At 40.2% G+C, this 14,576-nt stretch overlaps 3 protein-coding genes across 4 annotated transcripts; 1 reads left to right on the top strand and 2 right to left on the bottom strand.

Moving 5' to 3' along the window:
• LOC123467030 lies at nucleotides 1-4,598 on the bottom strand. Its single transcript, XM_045167095.1, has 2 exons — nucleotides 1,971-4,598; nucleotides 1-1,896 (listed from the first exon to the last, which is right to left on the bottom strand). Exons 1-2 carry the CDS (start codon nucleotides 4,596-4,598, stop codon nucleotides 1-3), a joined length of 4,524 nt encoding a protein of 1,507 aa, XP_045023030.1.
• A 368-nt stretch (nucleotides 4,599-4,966) lies between these two features.
• On the bottom strand, nucleotides 4,967-6,448 carry LOC123467028. 2 transcript variants are annotated; one of them, XM_045167092.1, is made up of 4 exons: nucleotides 6,172-6,448; nucleotides 6,025-6,110; nucleotides 5,858-5,941; nucleotides 4,967-5,802 (listed from the first exon to the last, which is right to left on the bottom strand). In XM_045167092.1, the coding sequence occupies exons 3-4, from the start codon at nucleotides 5,906-5,908 to the stop codon at nucleotides 5,089-5,091; spliced, it is 765 nt and encodes a 254-aa protein (XP_045023027.1). In that variant the 5' UTR covers nucleotides 5,909-5,941; nucleotides 6,025-6,110; nucleotides 6,172-6,448; the 3' UTR covers nucleotides 4,967-5,088. The 2 variants fall into 2 exon arrangements, with proteins under 2 accessions (XP_045023027.1, XP_045023028.1); XM_045167093.1 differs by lacking the exon at nucleotides 6,172-6,448 and having other exon boundaries at nucleotides 6,025-6,149.
• Nucleotides 6,449-10,845: 4,397 nt separating this feature from the next.
• LOC116919816 (pre-mRNA-splicing factor SLU7) lies at nucleotides 10,846-13,148 on the top strand. Its single transcript, XM_032925871.2, is given in 5 exon segments — nucleotides 10,846-11,163; nucleotides 11,222-11,881; nucleotides 11,944-12,338; nucleotides 12,400-12,484; nucleotides 12,487-13,148. Coding segments are annotated over 5 exon segments (1,800 nt in total). The 5' UTR covers nucleotides 10,846-11,000; the 3' UTR covers nucleotides 12,984-13,148.
• The last annotated feature ends 1,428 nt before the right edge of the window (nucleotides 13,149-14,576 follow it).

Here is a 14,576-nt window from a genome sequence, read left to right as displayed (position 1 = left end):
TTAAGTAGGGTCTTCTGTTACAAGTTTAGCGGCGCATGTGAATGTTGCTGCGTTATCGCTATAGATTGTCTTACAATCTTCTCTTCTGGACATCATTCTGCGTAGAGCGAGCATGAACGTTTTCGTGGTAAGGTCTGTCACGAGCTCAAGATGTACAGCTCTTGTGACGGCACAAGTGAATAAACACGCGTGCACCTTTTTTTCACCAACCCGAGTTTTCTCGACATCGTTCCCTTCCTTGTCTTTCTCAATCAAAAGGACCTCTTCCAAAACGTACATCGGCCCGAAATAATCAATTCCAATGATTTCGAATGGCTGTGCCTTCTTGGTACGATCCAAATGCATGGAAGCGGCTTCTTCGTCGAAAGGGCGCGATTGAGCTCGTTGGCATTTTCCACAATGCTTGATGACACTCTTGATGCGTTGTCGAGCACAAATAATCCAGAACCGATTACGGAGATAGGTTAATGTTGATTGAACACCGGTGGGTTTCCGTTTGACATGATGATGGTGGATCAGCAAGTCGACTATTCTCTCATTTGCAGGGAGAAGTATCGGCGGTTCAATAAGTAGGTCTCTTAAGGCTGGACCTACTCTACCTGTCACTCGTATCAGTTGTTGTTTTTCGTCCCAAATTGGTCGTAATGTGTCGAGATCGTGTAGCAGTTTCTTTTTGGATTTTCCTTCTTTAAGGGATCCATAAATTTCTGGGAATGCTTTCTGTTGAATAGTTCTTAGAATGAAGTTCTCGGCGGTGCTGATTTCGCAGACAGAGAGGCAATGAATTTCTGCTACTCCGACTGTTTCTATTGCCTTACCGGACGGTAACTTCTTCATGAGTCTGTACATCCAGGCTATTGTTCTCAGTAATCGCAGATAACTGCTTACTCTCAAAACCAGTGAATCCAACCAATCTGGCATGTTGAAAACTGCTAGAATTTGCATTCTCTGTTTGGATTTCATTTCGACTTCCATTAATTGTAGGTCATCCGAAGTTGGGTTGTCTTGCTGAGGCCATTCAGACGATTCTTGTTTCAGCCAGGAGGGACCTCCCCACCAGGAAAAAGCCTCTGTCAACTTCTTGACGGAGCAACTTCGAGATGCGAAATCCGCTGGGTTGTCTTTTCCAGGACAGTGTTTCCAGTGTTCTGGTTTGACTCTCTTCTGAATTGTTTCTACTCTATTCCGTACGAATAGTTTCCATCGCCCTGGATCTCCTTTGATCCAACCTAATGCTGCCATAGAGTCAGTCCATAGTGTCACTTCCCACTTCACTTTGTCAATTGCGTTTACGATTCGTTCAGCTAAGACACTGCCGAGTTCGGCGCTAAGCAGTTCTAGCCTTGGTAGTGAAACTTCGTTTTTCGGGAGTGGTGCTGCCCTAGTTTTACAGCAAACAAGTCGGATGAATCCAGGATTTCTTGACTTGGCGTATGCTACAGCTCCGTACGCTTTTGTTGAAGCGTCGCAGAATACATGTAATTCTTGAATTACATCTGTCGGTGCTGTTGAGATCATGCGAGGTATTTGGATTCTGTCTATACCTTTCAAATCTTCCACTATAGCTCTGAATCGACTCTCCGTTTGTGAATTCACATTGTCATCCCATCCGATTTTTTCTTCCCACAATTCCTGGAAGAGTAGCTTGAACTGTAGTGTTATGGGTCCAATGAATCCAAGGGGGTCGAAAAGCTTGGTCGAGATTTTAGCAAACGATCTTTTTGTTAGCACTTTTACTTTTGCGGCTGCATCTACGATTACGTCAGACTTGAAATAGAAGCAATCTGTGCTGGTATTCCACCTCACTCCTAGTACCTTTTGTGGGTCTAAATTAAGACACGAGTACGAATCGGATGAGTCGTCTGTCAAATTGCTCTGTTGTAGATACTCTCGCAGCTGCGGGTCGTTAGTTACCCATTTTTTCAATTCCATCTTTGCGTCTGAAAAAGTTTGAGTACCGTACCGATTACGGTCTTTGCTGCTTCTAATGTAGGCGCATTTGACAAGTAGTCGTCTACATATAGATGCCGTAACATTTGGCGACTGCTTACTGCTAGTTCGCCTTTGTATGACTCGAGGTGTTTCTTTAGGACGGTCCTGAGCACTGCCGGGCTACATGTTAGCCCAAATGGTAGTCTATTCCATTTGTAGGTCTGCAGCGTTCCTGGGACGTTTTCGTCTTCTAAAAGGAACCTTAACGCTTCCGCGTCCTCGTTTAGCAATTTTACCATTAAAAATGCTTGTCGGATATCAGCTGTCCAGGCAATTGGATTTAGCCTAAACGTCAGGATAACATCAAGCATGTCAGGATTCAGATTGGGTCCTTCTTCGAGACAGTCGTTGGCGCTGAATCCTGTTTTCGGCTTCGCAGAACCATTGAAAACAGGTCTCACTTTGCTGGTGATTTTGTCTTTACGGAGAACTGGGTGATGGGGTAGAATCGTGTAGATACCCTTAAAATTGGTGTCTGCTTTAGAGATGAATCTAAGTTCTTTCAGTTTTCTGAACTCAGCTTCGTATGAAGTCTTCATCTCGTTATCCTTCTCCATCCTTTTCATCAGCGCTCTTGCCTGACCTTCTGCCATGGCGTCATTCTTGCTCACTCCTTGTTTGTTTTCATTCCATGGGAGCGGTGCGACATAATGTCCATCTTCGTCTTGTTTGATGGAGTCTGTATAAGATTTCCAGCGATCCGAAAGTGGCACATTTTCTAGTGGATCTAGACTTTCTAATTTCCACCACTTCGCAAATTCAATTTCATCGTTTCTGTTCGAATTCGGGCCTTGCATTGGGTATTGTGGTGTTCCTTCTTTTGCCTTTAGGAGGAAGCCGATCGCCGTAGTGGTTGAAATCGCAACTGTCTCATCCTGCCCAAGTAGTAACCAACCCAATTTGCTTTCGATGGCTCTAATTCCAGTCTTCGAAACGATCTGTTTTGAGCCTAGTACCTTCCAGACTTGATTGGCTCCAATCAAAATGTCTATTTGGCAAGGTCCTGCTGTCCCGCTCAAAATTCTATCATCAGCCAACTTGTAACCTTGGTTCCAGAGTTCACTGACGAATTCGGTCTTTGTCGATCCAGCAACCTTTCCTATTTCGGGTTGCTCAATCGCCTCTAAATCAATTGATTCGGCATCCGGAATTATCCCGCGTAGTCGTAACTTTCTTACACTTCGTTCCTTTTCTGGGTGTAGATGACCCACTGCCTGAAGTTTCAATTTGATTTTTCCCACTTCCTGAAGTCCTAGAGTTTGAGCGAGTTCGCTTCGAATCAGTGTTGCATTCGATCCTTGATCAATGTACGCTATAGCTTTGTGCCAACCGTTTGGCCCTTCCACTATAACAGTTGCTGTTTGGACGTACACGCCACCGAATAGGCGTGCTTCTATTGAGAGTGGAGCGTCATCTGCTGCCTTTAACATTGGGGACGCTGCTACCGTAGCTGTCACTGTTTTCGCCCGAACTGTCTGATTACAGATGGCTGTATGGTGACCCTTGCCACATTTGGCGCAATTGCTTGTCTTCCAACAGGCTCTCACTTGGTGACTCTGTCCGAGGCACCTCCAACACCTTTTCTCCTTCCGAACTTGCTCTAGTTTCTTCTCTATTGCGACTTCGCATTTGTACGTGGGGTGTTTGTCTTTGCAGAACAAACATGGTCTTTTTATTGTTGTTGAGGTCTTCTCTTTTCGATCTTTCGGATGTATTGTTGCAGTTCCTGTCACTGCTAATTCCGCTGCCGTTGGTGTGGATGCAAATGTAACTCGATTTGCTTTTTCAGTAGCCTCTTGCTTAGGTTTTTTCTTCTCGTTCTTTTCAGTCGAGAACGCATATTCCCAATCTTCTGCTACACTGTCGATGAAGGTAAAGAGATCTTTTAACGTTTTACGGGATCTTCTTGTTTCCCCATGCCATCTTGAAACTAATTCAAGAGGTAGTTTTCTTGTAATTATCTCTGAAATTGCTTCATTTTGTGCAGAATTCTTTTCTAAGTCGCCAAGATTCAAGGCGTGACCCATTGCTCTGTCGTGCAACTTCCTCATTGCCTTGTAGTCTTCTACTCGATCTACCCTAGGCAATTCCGTAATTGCGATGTAGTGGTCTGCTCTTGCTGATCTCGGCCTGTTGTATTTCCCATTTAAAATGTCGATTGCCTTGGTGTAATTTTCTTCTGTTAAGTCCAGGTATGAAATTGCACCAGCAGCGTCTTCGCTCATGTGCATCTTCAATCTGCTGAATTTTTCGATGGGTCGTAGTGATGGATTTTCGTGGATAAGTGTTCGAAAAATCGCCCACCAATCTCTCCATTTGTTTGAATCCCCTTCAAATTTGGCTAATTCAATTCTTGGTAGCAGATGAGCAATGCTCATGATGTTTTGCTGTTGTTGCAGTGCAACTGTATTGGCTGCTTGTACACCTGTTGCTTGCGCAACGTTTCCTGCTGTTGCCGGAGTTGTCTCCTCTCCATCCGAATTTTCCGAATGTTCAGAGGGGTCTGCTTCCGTAGGTGCAGTTGGCCTCCTTCTTTTCCAATCGATAACCATTCTATGATGACGGTCTACAAACTCTTCGTGTTTGTCGACATATTTTGCTTGCATCTCGGCGTCTAGTTGGGGTATGACATTTCTATAATGCTTAAGAAGCCTTAGCGCTCTGTCATCAGCTAGTTCGTAAGCTGTTTCTGCTTCTTCCAACAAATTGTCTCCTCAAGCTTCATCATAACTTTTCAAATTCTTGTGTAATTCCCTTTCCAATGTCTCTATTGTTAAGAGTGTTAAAGTCTGCGCCTGTTGCTTTTTGTTTGCGGTCGCCATTGTTTGGAATTACACTGATTTCAGTAATCTACGAATTTGAGAATCGATCTTGAGGAAAAGGAAATTAAAGTTGTTCAAGGCAGTATTTTAAATTTTGAGAAAGCAACAAGAAAATATGCTTGTTGAAAACCAGTCTATTGACGTATTCGTCGAGTTACAAACGTAAAAATTTGTTTGTTACCACTAGATGGCTAAGATCTTAGTTTAACATAACACGAAGGGAACTTAAAACAAAAAAATTAAGCCTCTTCTTGAGCGAATTCGCGGAGGGTTTTCAAAATTCTCGTTCGTTGATGGACAAGATGAATTCCTCAGATGTGGTCGAACCGCTTTCTTCACTTTCTCCTTTCACTGTTTCCTCTACTTCACTTTCTTCTTGAATGACAGTCTCAGAATCGTTTGTTCTGATCGAAAAATTCGTCTCCACTTCAGTGATGTCTTCTGTACCTTCTGCACCGACTTCTTGTTCAATAACCTCAGCCTCTCTTCTTCTTTTGTTTTCGAGAAGGCTGCGAACGACCACGTTCCTGGTTGCTACAGATGTTGACTGCTCTGCAACGGTAGATTGACCACGCGACCTCGGATGGCTTCTAGGTCCTTGGTACCCGTAAAATCTTGCAATCGGAGTGCTTCCGTAGTCTGGTGCACGTGGTGTTGGGTGCTGGAGCACAGCTGGCAAGGGAATCTCTGGATGAATTTGTTCTCTTGGCGTTGGCTCACAAGTCGGTAATCCTCTCAGGAAGTTTAGGTATCTTGCATAATCAGCGTTCACTCTGATGTTGGTGATGGCAACAGCTTCGTCACGGGGAAGATACTTGATTGCAATGCTATAGAAACCTTCTTCGTAGGCACCTAGTTTTGCATCAATTGTTACACCGTGGGGCAATGGCCTGTATTCAGGTTCTACAGGTTCGGTGAGACTTGGGCCAAATTCACCAAATTTGATGCGAGCATGATATACCCCAAGTCTTTTGATTCTGTTGAGATACTGTTTGCAGAAGGATTAACACACTAACTTAGAACTATCTTGTAACTTAGATTACAGTGATACGCTGAGATGCTTCATGACTAATTGGAGTTCTTCTCGGGTACATCCCCGGAGTGGCTGAATTCAGCTTTTAGACTAACTTCTTTCAAAAAGGGAGTGATAGTTAGGACGACAATACTTAAATAAGTGTAAATTATCAAGTATATTAAAACTAATGCTTACGCAAAGTGCTCAACACTCTTTCTTTGACACGACTGTAGCGTGGCTTGACCTATTAGCAGTGTTACTTAATCGAGTTGTACAGAATTCTGTTTAAAAACTAGTTAGTTTCGAAGGACCATTGACAGCAATTACTTTTACTGATAATACCTGATAAGTAATTATTGATTTGAAGACACTTGACTCAGGTAAATTGTTGCTGATTCTCTAGCTTTTATTCAGATTCTGACACAACTTATAATGGCGTCTGCTCTACCTTGTTGAACAATTGCGAAGAAGGAACATTAACCGAGATCGGCCACCAAGAAGACGCTGAACACAGCACCCCTGGCGGCCTTACACATAATATAAATCAAAAATAGTGGGCTTGCGAACTAGTCGGCCCGACCTAGTTAATTGTCCGTCAGGTGGCGGGTCGTGATCCGCAACAGTAATAGACTATTAAAGATTGAAACTATTGCCATGTTGTTTGATACCCCAGCACGCAGTTTTGCTACAAGTGTCGTCCCTCATAATAGCTATAATTGTTGCCACAAATGCACCACCAAAGGAGATTGGGTTAGAAACACAGGCAAACACGGTGGGCGGGTAACGTATCCCGATCTTAATGCTCCTGCAAGAACAGATGCTTTTTTTCGGCAGAGACCAGTGGCATATTTGAATCATTTTGATAAAAAAAAAAAAAAGATCAATAGTAGAAAAAGTGTTAACAGATATGGTAAAAAATATCCCGTTAGATTATATGCATTTGGTCTGTTTGGGGGTCCAAAAAGTCTATGAGTGAATGGGTTCGTGGAAAGTATGATCGTGTCCGTCTACGTCCTGAGCTGGTGAAAAAGGTATCCCAATACCTGGTTGCCATACAGGGATATATTCCTTCTGAATTTCCGCGAAAGACACGAACACTAGACGATTTTCCTCACATGAAAGCCACGGAACATCGTTTGCATCTCCTGTACATAGACCCTGTGGCATTTATGGAAATCCTCCCTCCCCGAGTCTACAAACATTTTCTCTTATGACACGTAGCAATCAAGCTTTTAGTACACCCAGTTAAATGCATTCTTTTTACCGAGTATGCAAGAGGACTTTCAGCCAAAAAGTATGTAGTTGTCTAGAAAATTATCTATGCTTTTACCCGTTATTCCTATTAACCTGATTTTTTCAAAACTTGTCTCATACGCCAAGAGGTAGATTTCTTTTTCAATTTGCTTTGAGATTCAATTGGCCTCACGCTCCCCTACATAGTCTGTACAAAACTAAAAGTGAAATGCGTGATTCACACCATGATCGTTATATGTTAGGAAGAACGGTGACGATTATCAAATCTCTCTAAAATTTCCATTTATATGATGTAGGTAGAGGGCAGACTTGCCATTCCAATAATTTTTTTTATCTTGATCGGCGATGCGATCATTTGATTAAGATTGATCGGATCGGGCGATCCGATCAGTCTGTGAAGATTATACTCACCTTGTCATTTAGCTGATATGAAGTAAGGTTGTTATAGAAATTCTTAGCTAAATTGACACCAGAATGATCACCCAGCACATATTTGAATTCAACAATGACATCAATTGGTTGGAACGTTTCATTCCACATTGCAATAGTTATACCCAAGAAGGAAAAGTTATTGGGGGACGTCCACAGATCAGTGGTGAGGGCCACATCTATTTTCCCGAGTTGTTCGATAACTTTCTGCTTCATTTTTGCATAGGTACGCATTAACCTATCCTTTACATCACTCGCTTCAAGGAATTTGTATAGTGGCTGTAATTTTGACGTAAATTTCCGAAACGCTGCTTCTTCCCCGAGTGCAAAACCGTGGTTGTTATAATATTTAGCGTAGTTATTTATTATAGCATTTATTTTATTGCAACTATTAGTTGCAATAAACTCAATAAATGCGTCGTGAGCACTACCTTCACTTTACTAGAATTTGAATCAAAATAATTCATTGGTTTTATTTTTAAACTATAGGTCTAAAGATGTTACTTGTAAATAATGGGTATTACCTTGAACGGCTTGACAACTTTTCCCTTACTATTCAAACCGCTTTGATCGATCTTCGTCAACATAGTAGAGTGCTTAGTATGTAACTGCTTAGACATAGTGCCAGTTCCACTGATCACAAAAGTTCTCGGGCAATACTTGCACTTGCTCGAATTTGTGTTCCTAATTTGATCAAAGTGTGACCAAACCCAAGACTTTTTATTCTTAACCCTAGTTGCAGAATAGAGCAGTAAAACATCCAGGGGTGCGTGTTCTCCATTTATGCGAAAATCTCGTTTGTGTCCAAGTTGGCCTGCTGTGGCTGCAAGGTCTTATGGAAAACCAACTCTTTCACGTTAAATAATAAGTTTTAGTAACTGTAATTTAGATCTTCCCCCTTTTCTTTTTTACAGTGGGTACGTTATTCATTCCTTCATTTCCTAAATTATTTACTAGCCCAAATTCAATCTAGTTTTTTTTTATTTAATTTTTTATTGTGGTTCGTTCTTCTAGCAGAAAAATGTTGTTTTCTGCAAGAAATTCGTCTGCTACAAAGGAACGAGCCAAGGGCAAAATACAGCCACTCACAAACACGTGATAATCTTTTAAACTCGTTTTTTGAGAGGAATTCACGTGATGACTTGGCTATTCCTTAAATATTCATGCACATTTGTTTGAAATAATGGATTCATTTGTTTTTGGTCGTCCTTGGTGTGTTGTTGCTGCTGCTCTCCCTTGTAAAACTAGTGTTTTTCCCCCAATTGTTAAATCTAATTCTTTTGGAAACGCAGATATTGTAAACCCATGTCCTACACGTAAAGCAAACAAATACAAGTTCTTACAAAGGTCTGTAAAAGACTTTCAATGATCGTTTGTTAGCTTGTAAGCGTTATATTTGGGAGTCCATGTTACCTCTAAAACGCCGGAAGCTAGCCTTTTTTTAATTATCATGACGTGCAATTACTTTGACGTCTCTTATAATTCACGAAACGAGTTATATTATTACCACATAAGAACGCTGGCCTAGAATAAAGGAAGAATATCGAACGGAACAATCACAAAAATTAAGTTTTTTCATAATCATAGATATGATAACAACTTAAAAAATAGGGAGAAAAAGGCCCACTTGGACGGAGAAAAAGAACCAATTTAATTGTATGGTCCTGGTTGATAGGGTCCTTTTTCATTGGGTACTTTTTTCCGGTCCTTTTTTGTTGGGTCCTTTTTCGTTGGGTCCCTTTTCTCCGGCTACCCAAACATCGAGCTAAATTAGATGAAATAATATTAAGCCTGCAATTGGAGACTGTCGAAGACGACGACAGAATTTTACTAAACGAAAAGAGAAAAAAATAATTTCGTCGGCTTCGTTTTACCTAGCTTATTGAAAATAAAGCACAACATTGGGACGAATGCTAGTTAAAAAATCCATACAAATGGATTAGGGTATTTCATCAGAAAAGGAATTCTGAACCATATTGAAAAAAGCTTTCTCATATACTATACATCTTAAAACATGATGTGTACCTAATCATAATTTAAATAATTCCTTATAACTATATGTCTAAACCTAATAAATTTTACATAAATAGATAGCTCTTAATGAGGGCTATTCATTTCTGTAAAGTAATTAAATTAATTAACATAAACAAAAAAGTTTTTTACAGAAACGTTGTAGTTTTTGCGCTCTATGCATATACTAGACTCAATAGACAATAGACAAATATTTGTTGCGACAAACATCGCACGGAAATGGTCCCATTTTTAATGTTTGAATACATAGAAATCCGATATCACATGGAAGCGAAACGGTTAAAAAATGAGGTTAGCCAGAAATCAAAAGAAGAGCAGCATAAGCTGCGCAAACTGTCTAATATGGTTAATTAATGTGTATTAATGTATATTAATGTTTATAATACAAAGAGGAATTGATTCAGGTTTCCTTTATTTGTATAGTAAATTTTTTTTATTTTTAATACAGAAGAAAACAGCGCGAAAAACCGTCACAAACGACTACTTTCCCCATTGTTGACAACGTTATGGAGGGAATGTTATGACTGATCCGGGTAGTCAGTGCCCCTAGCGAGTGCCCCAAAATTTGTCCGCGGAAATAGCAGACGAAACACCTAGCAGACGACAGTTGTGGGACCTCTTATGTTAGACCATGCCAATAGAGCAGTAAAACATCCTACGTTGCACGTTCTCCACAAATGCGAAAATCTCATTTGTGTCCAAGTTGGTCTGCTGCGGCTGCAGCGTCTTATGGAGAAACCAACTTCTTCATGTTAAAAAATAAGTTTTCATAAATATAATTAAGATTTTCCCCCTTTTCTTCCTAGCAGAGGGTACCCTATTCATTTTTTCATTTCCCAATTTTTTTTCTAGCCCTAGTTCTATCTGGTTTATTTTTATTTAGCTATTGTTTGTGAATGGTTTGTTGTTCATCCCCTTGTAGCAGACGAATTTCTGGCAGCAAACGAAATTCTTCGGCTAAAAGAGACGAGCAACTTACAAGCAAAAATAAAATAAAAATAAAGTAGATAGAACTGGAGCTAGAAAAAAATATTTCTTTTTCAAAGAGGTGATTTTTTACACTTACTGGAATTCTTTAACTAAAAGTTAAGGATTCTAAGATACTCTTAATTAAAAAATAAAAGGAAACCCTGTTTTTGCTTAATTTTGTATTTAGGTTTTCGAAGCAGTAGCAGTAGCGAGTGCCAGATGGTGTCGTCGTAGCCCTTGTTTTTCCTCTGATAAGTTGTTGCCACTGGCCAGTTGCCAGGTAACGCGTCACCGCCATAGGAGGTATTCGAGTTTACAGGCCTTAAGCATAAAGTAGGCCTTGGAACAATCTGCCTCAAGCCTCAGTCCTCACCATCTCGGCATCGTCTGCAGAAATCACCTAAAGTAAAAAAAAAAAAAAAAAACTTAAGAAGTGCGTAGATTTCTTTGGTTCAAATTCGACAAAAAGTTTTACGTTTGTTCTCGTAATGGCTTCTACGCCAAGTTTACCAGTTTCTTTGCTCATTGCAAGCAAATCTCAGGCAATTGGTAATGAGCCCCAAAAGAAGACTAGGGAAGACTGGAGAAAAGCAAAAGAACTTGAAGAAGCTAGGAAAGCAGGAACTGCGCCAGCTGCAGTAGATGAAGAAGGTAACTAGCCTTTATGTTACATTTTTCAACTTGTATTACATATTATTACCTCCAACAGGCAAAGACATAAACCCACATATTCCTCAGTATATATCTTCTGCACCATGGTATTATAATACCATAGGGCCAACATTAAAACATCAAAGACCACAAGAAGATGAGAAACAGAAACATTTGGCTAGAGTTGGTGATTGGTTTCAGCGTGGGGTTAACCTTGATTCCTTGACAACCAAATTTAGGAAAGGAGCTTGTGAAAACTGTGGGGCAATGACTCACAAAAAAAAAGATTGCATGGAAAGACCTAGAAAAGTTTTGGCAAAATACTCAGGAGCTGAAATTGCCCCAGATGAGTTTATTCAACCAGAACTAAAATTGGACTTTGATGGGAAACGAGATCGTTGGAATGGTTATAATCCAACCGAACATTTGGGCATCATAGAAGAATTTGAAAAAGTTGAGGACACTAAAAGGCAGCTTAAAGCTCAAAGGCTGAACACTGGAGATGAAGAAGATGGAGGTGAAGAAGAAATGGATGGTGATGAAGATAAATATGTTGATGAAGTTGATATGCCGGGAACGAAGGTGGACTCTAAGCAAAGAATCACTGTTCGTAATTTAAGGATTCGTGAAGACACCGCAAAATATCTGCGAAATCTGGATCCAAATTCTGCTTATTACGATCCTAAGACCCGTTCTATGAGGGAAAACCCCTATAAAGGTAAAATCAGTATCAGTTTTAGATTCAGTGGTGTTTGCTACAATTTCTTTTGATTTTTTCAGATACGGGAAAAGAAGCAGAACAGGTTGATTATGCAGGGGAAAATTTCATTCGTTTCAGTGGAGACACGTCAAAGCATGCTCAGGCCCAGTTGTTTGCATGGGAAGCACAGCATGCAGGTGTTGACGTTCACTTGTTAGCTGAACCAACCAAGGCTGAAAAACTCAAAATTGAATATGTTGGTAAAAAGGAAGAAATTAAAAGCTCTATTCAGGAGGGTATTCTTGAACGCTATGGAGGTAAAGAACATTTACTAGTTCCACCTAAAGCTCTTTTACTTGCCCAAACTGAGCAATATGTTGAGTATTCTCGAGCTGGAAAAATCATCAAAGGTGCTGAAAAACCTGTAGTAAGCTCTCGCTATGAAGAAGATATATATATTAATAACCATCAATCGGTAAGTATTTAATATAAATACATCTGATAAGCCTGTTTAAAGGTTTCAATCGCTAATTTAGGTTTGGGGTTCATATTGGAAAGACGGTCAATGGGGATTCCAGTGTTGTCATTCGACGATGAGAAACTCCTACTGCACGGGAGAGAGAGCAAAGATATAGAAGAAGAAAAAAAAACTGGTTCTTCGGTTGCTATAACTGCAATAAAAGTCGGGTACCCAGCTTCGGAAAACGAAAATACAGACAGCCAAGTAGAGGAGCAAGTTGAAGAAGAGCGTGAACCCGAATTACTGTCATCCAAGAAGGAAAAAGAATGTGAGGCCTCATTAAAATCTGAGGCTCGAAGGATGAAGAAGAGGGAAAAGAAGAAGAAAAAGAAATCGCAAAAAAAAGCAAAAGGAGTAAAGGAATCCGCACACGAAAGCAGCAGCTCCGGTACTGACGAAGAAAATGAAAAGAAGAAAAGATTGCTTGAAGCTTTAAAAGTGGAAGAAAAGCGTATTAAGCAAGTGGAACTTCTTATGGGCTTAGACGAAAGGAAACGCCCTTACAATAGTATGGTAGAAAGCAAAGCACCCAATGAAGAGGAACTAGAAGCCTATTACATTAAACGTAAACGTGATGAGGATCCCATGGCATACTTTTAGAATTCATGTCGAATAAATATGCATCTTCTGATCTGCTGTTCCTTTTTTTTTTCCTGTTTTCTTTAATGAGATTTTACCAAGTCTCTTGTATTAACCATTTTGAATTCAAATAACTCAAAAACCATTGTATTTCGTCAAAAAAATAAATGTGTGTGATTATCGTTAGATTTTAATCAAACTCGTGTATTTCCAAGGCCAACTTAATGGTTGAGGCATCGAGGACACCAGGAGCAGAAGTACCATCCTCAGCAAAATAGCTTTGAGGACGTTTGAGGATACCAAGAGATGGTAGCCAAAATCAATAGGTCTTAACTGATTCTCTCCAGCTATTTTGAAGTGGACATTTCGATCGCTATCTGTCCTTTTATCTCGCTCCATGTCTTTAATGGATGGCGACGTGACGCGATCGAAGATCAAGTGAATTGTCTTGGCTCGGAATGCACATATACGTTGAAGAATATGACGAGACGATTTTCCTACTGATTTTATTACAGCTCTAAGAAATAATAATTTAAAGCGAGAACTCGTTCCTTTCCTTGTGAAAAGCTGAACCGATGATTCCCTTGCATGTTTTCTTTGCGAAAAAGTGTTGTATGTTACTGAAGGCCTGTCATGTTTTTCATTCCGTGCAGTTAATGGGCAAGTTCTCGTGAAAGAAGAAAAATGCATGTGGAGTATTAATGAAGAGGCAGATTCTCGAATTATTGCCCATCTTAATTCCATCTCTTTCCCGGCCAATGTTACAATTTATACTTCAGACACGGACGTGTTGGCTATCTTAATCGGGAATATGTCAAAAATCCGAGATGGTGTACACACCTGGCTAGAAGTTGGCACACAGAGCAAGAACAACCATCGTTATGTAGACGTTAATGCTATATGCAAGAGCTTAGGAAAATCACTGTCAAACGCAATTCCTGCTTTTCATGCCTTCACTGGATGCGACTACACCCCAGCTTTTTCAACAAAAGCCAAAACTCGTCTTTTCTCCATTCTTGAACAGAATATTAAATTTCAAGATTTTTTTCCTAACTGGGTCATAATGAAATTATAAAAGAAGACACGACAAGGATTATCGAGGAATACGTTTGTGCCATGTATGGAAAAAACATGTCAAAACCGTCAACTCATGCAGAATGGATATGTTCTTGAGCATATATCAACCAAAAAGAGGTAAAAATCCTATGGCCAACGTCAAAGGAATTGATGGAAGTTCCCTCCCTCCATGCCACTCTGTATTATTGGAGCAAATCAAAAGAACAAATGCTATTTGTTCTGTTTGGCGAAACGGAACCGTTTTTAATCCTCAAGTCATTTTACCTAGCGGAAACGGGTGGCAGCTAGTTGAAGAAAAATACTCCCCTGTCTGGTTTCAGGGTGACATGGTCCCGACGACAATTGAAGATATGATTTTGGATTTCTCTAACGAAGAAGAAATGGACGAGGATGCCACTAATGTGTCAAGCGATGATGAGTCCGATTGCTCTTTGTCCGACGTCGATTAAATTGTTATTTTCCAATAACTTTTTAACTTTAAGATTTTTAACTCTGTAACCAACGTCTTCAAAGAAGGCGTTTCATAACAAAATCCAG

Source organism: Daphnia magna, unplaced genomic scaffold (assembly GCF_020631705.1).
Source record: "Daphnia magna isolate NIES unplaced genomic scaffold, ASM2063170v1.1 Dm_contigs137, whole genome shotgun sequence".
NCBI lineage: Eukaryota > Metazoa > Arthropoda > Branchiopoda > Diplostraca > Daphniidae > Daphnia > Daphnia magna.
This window is presented reverse-complemented; position numbering and strand designations above follow the sequence as displayed.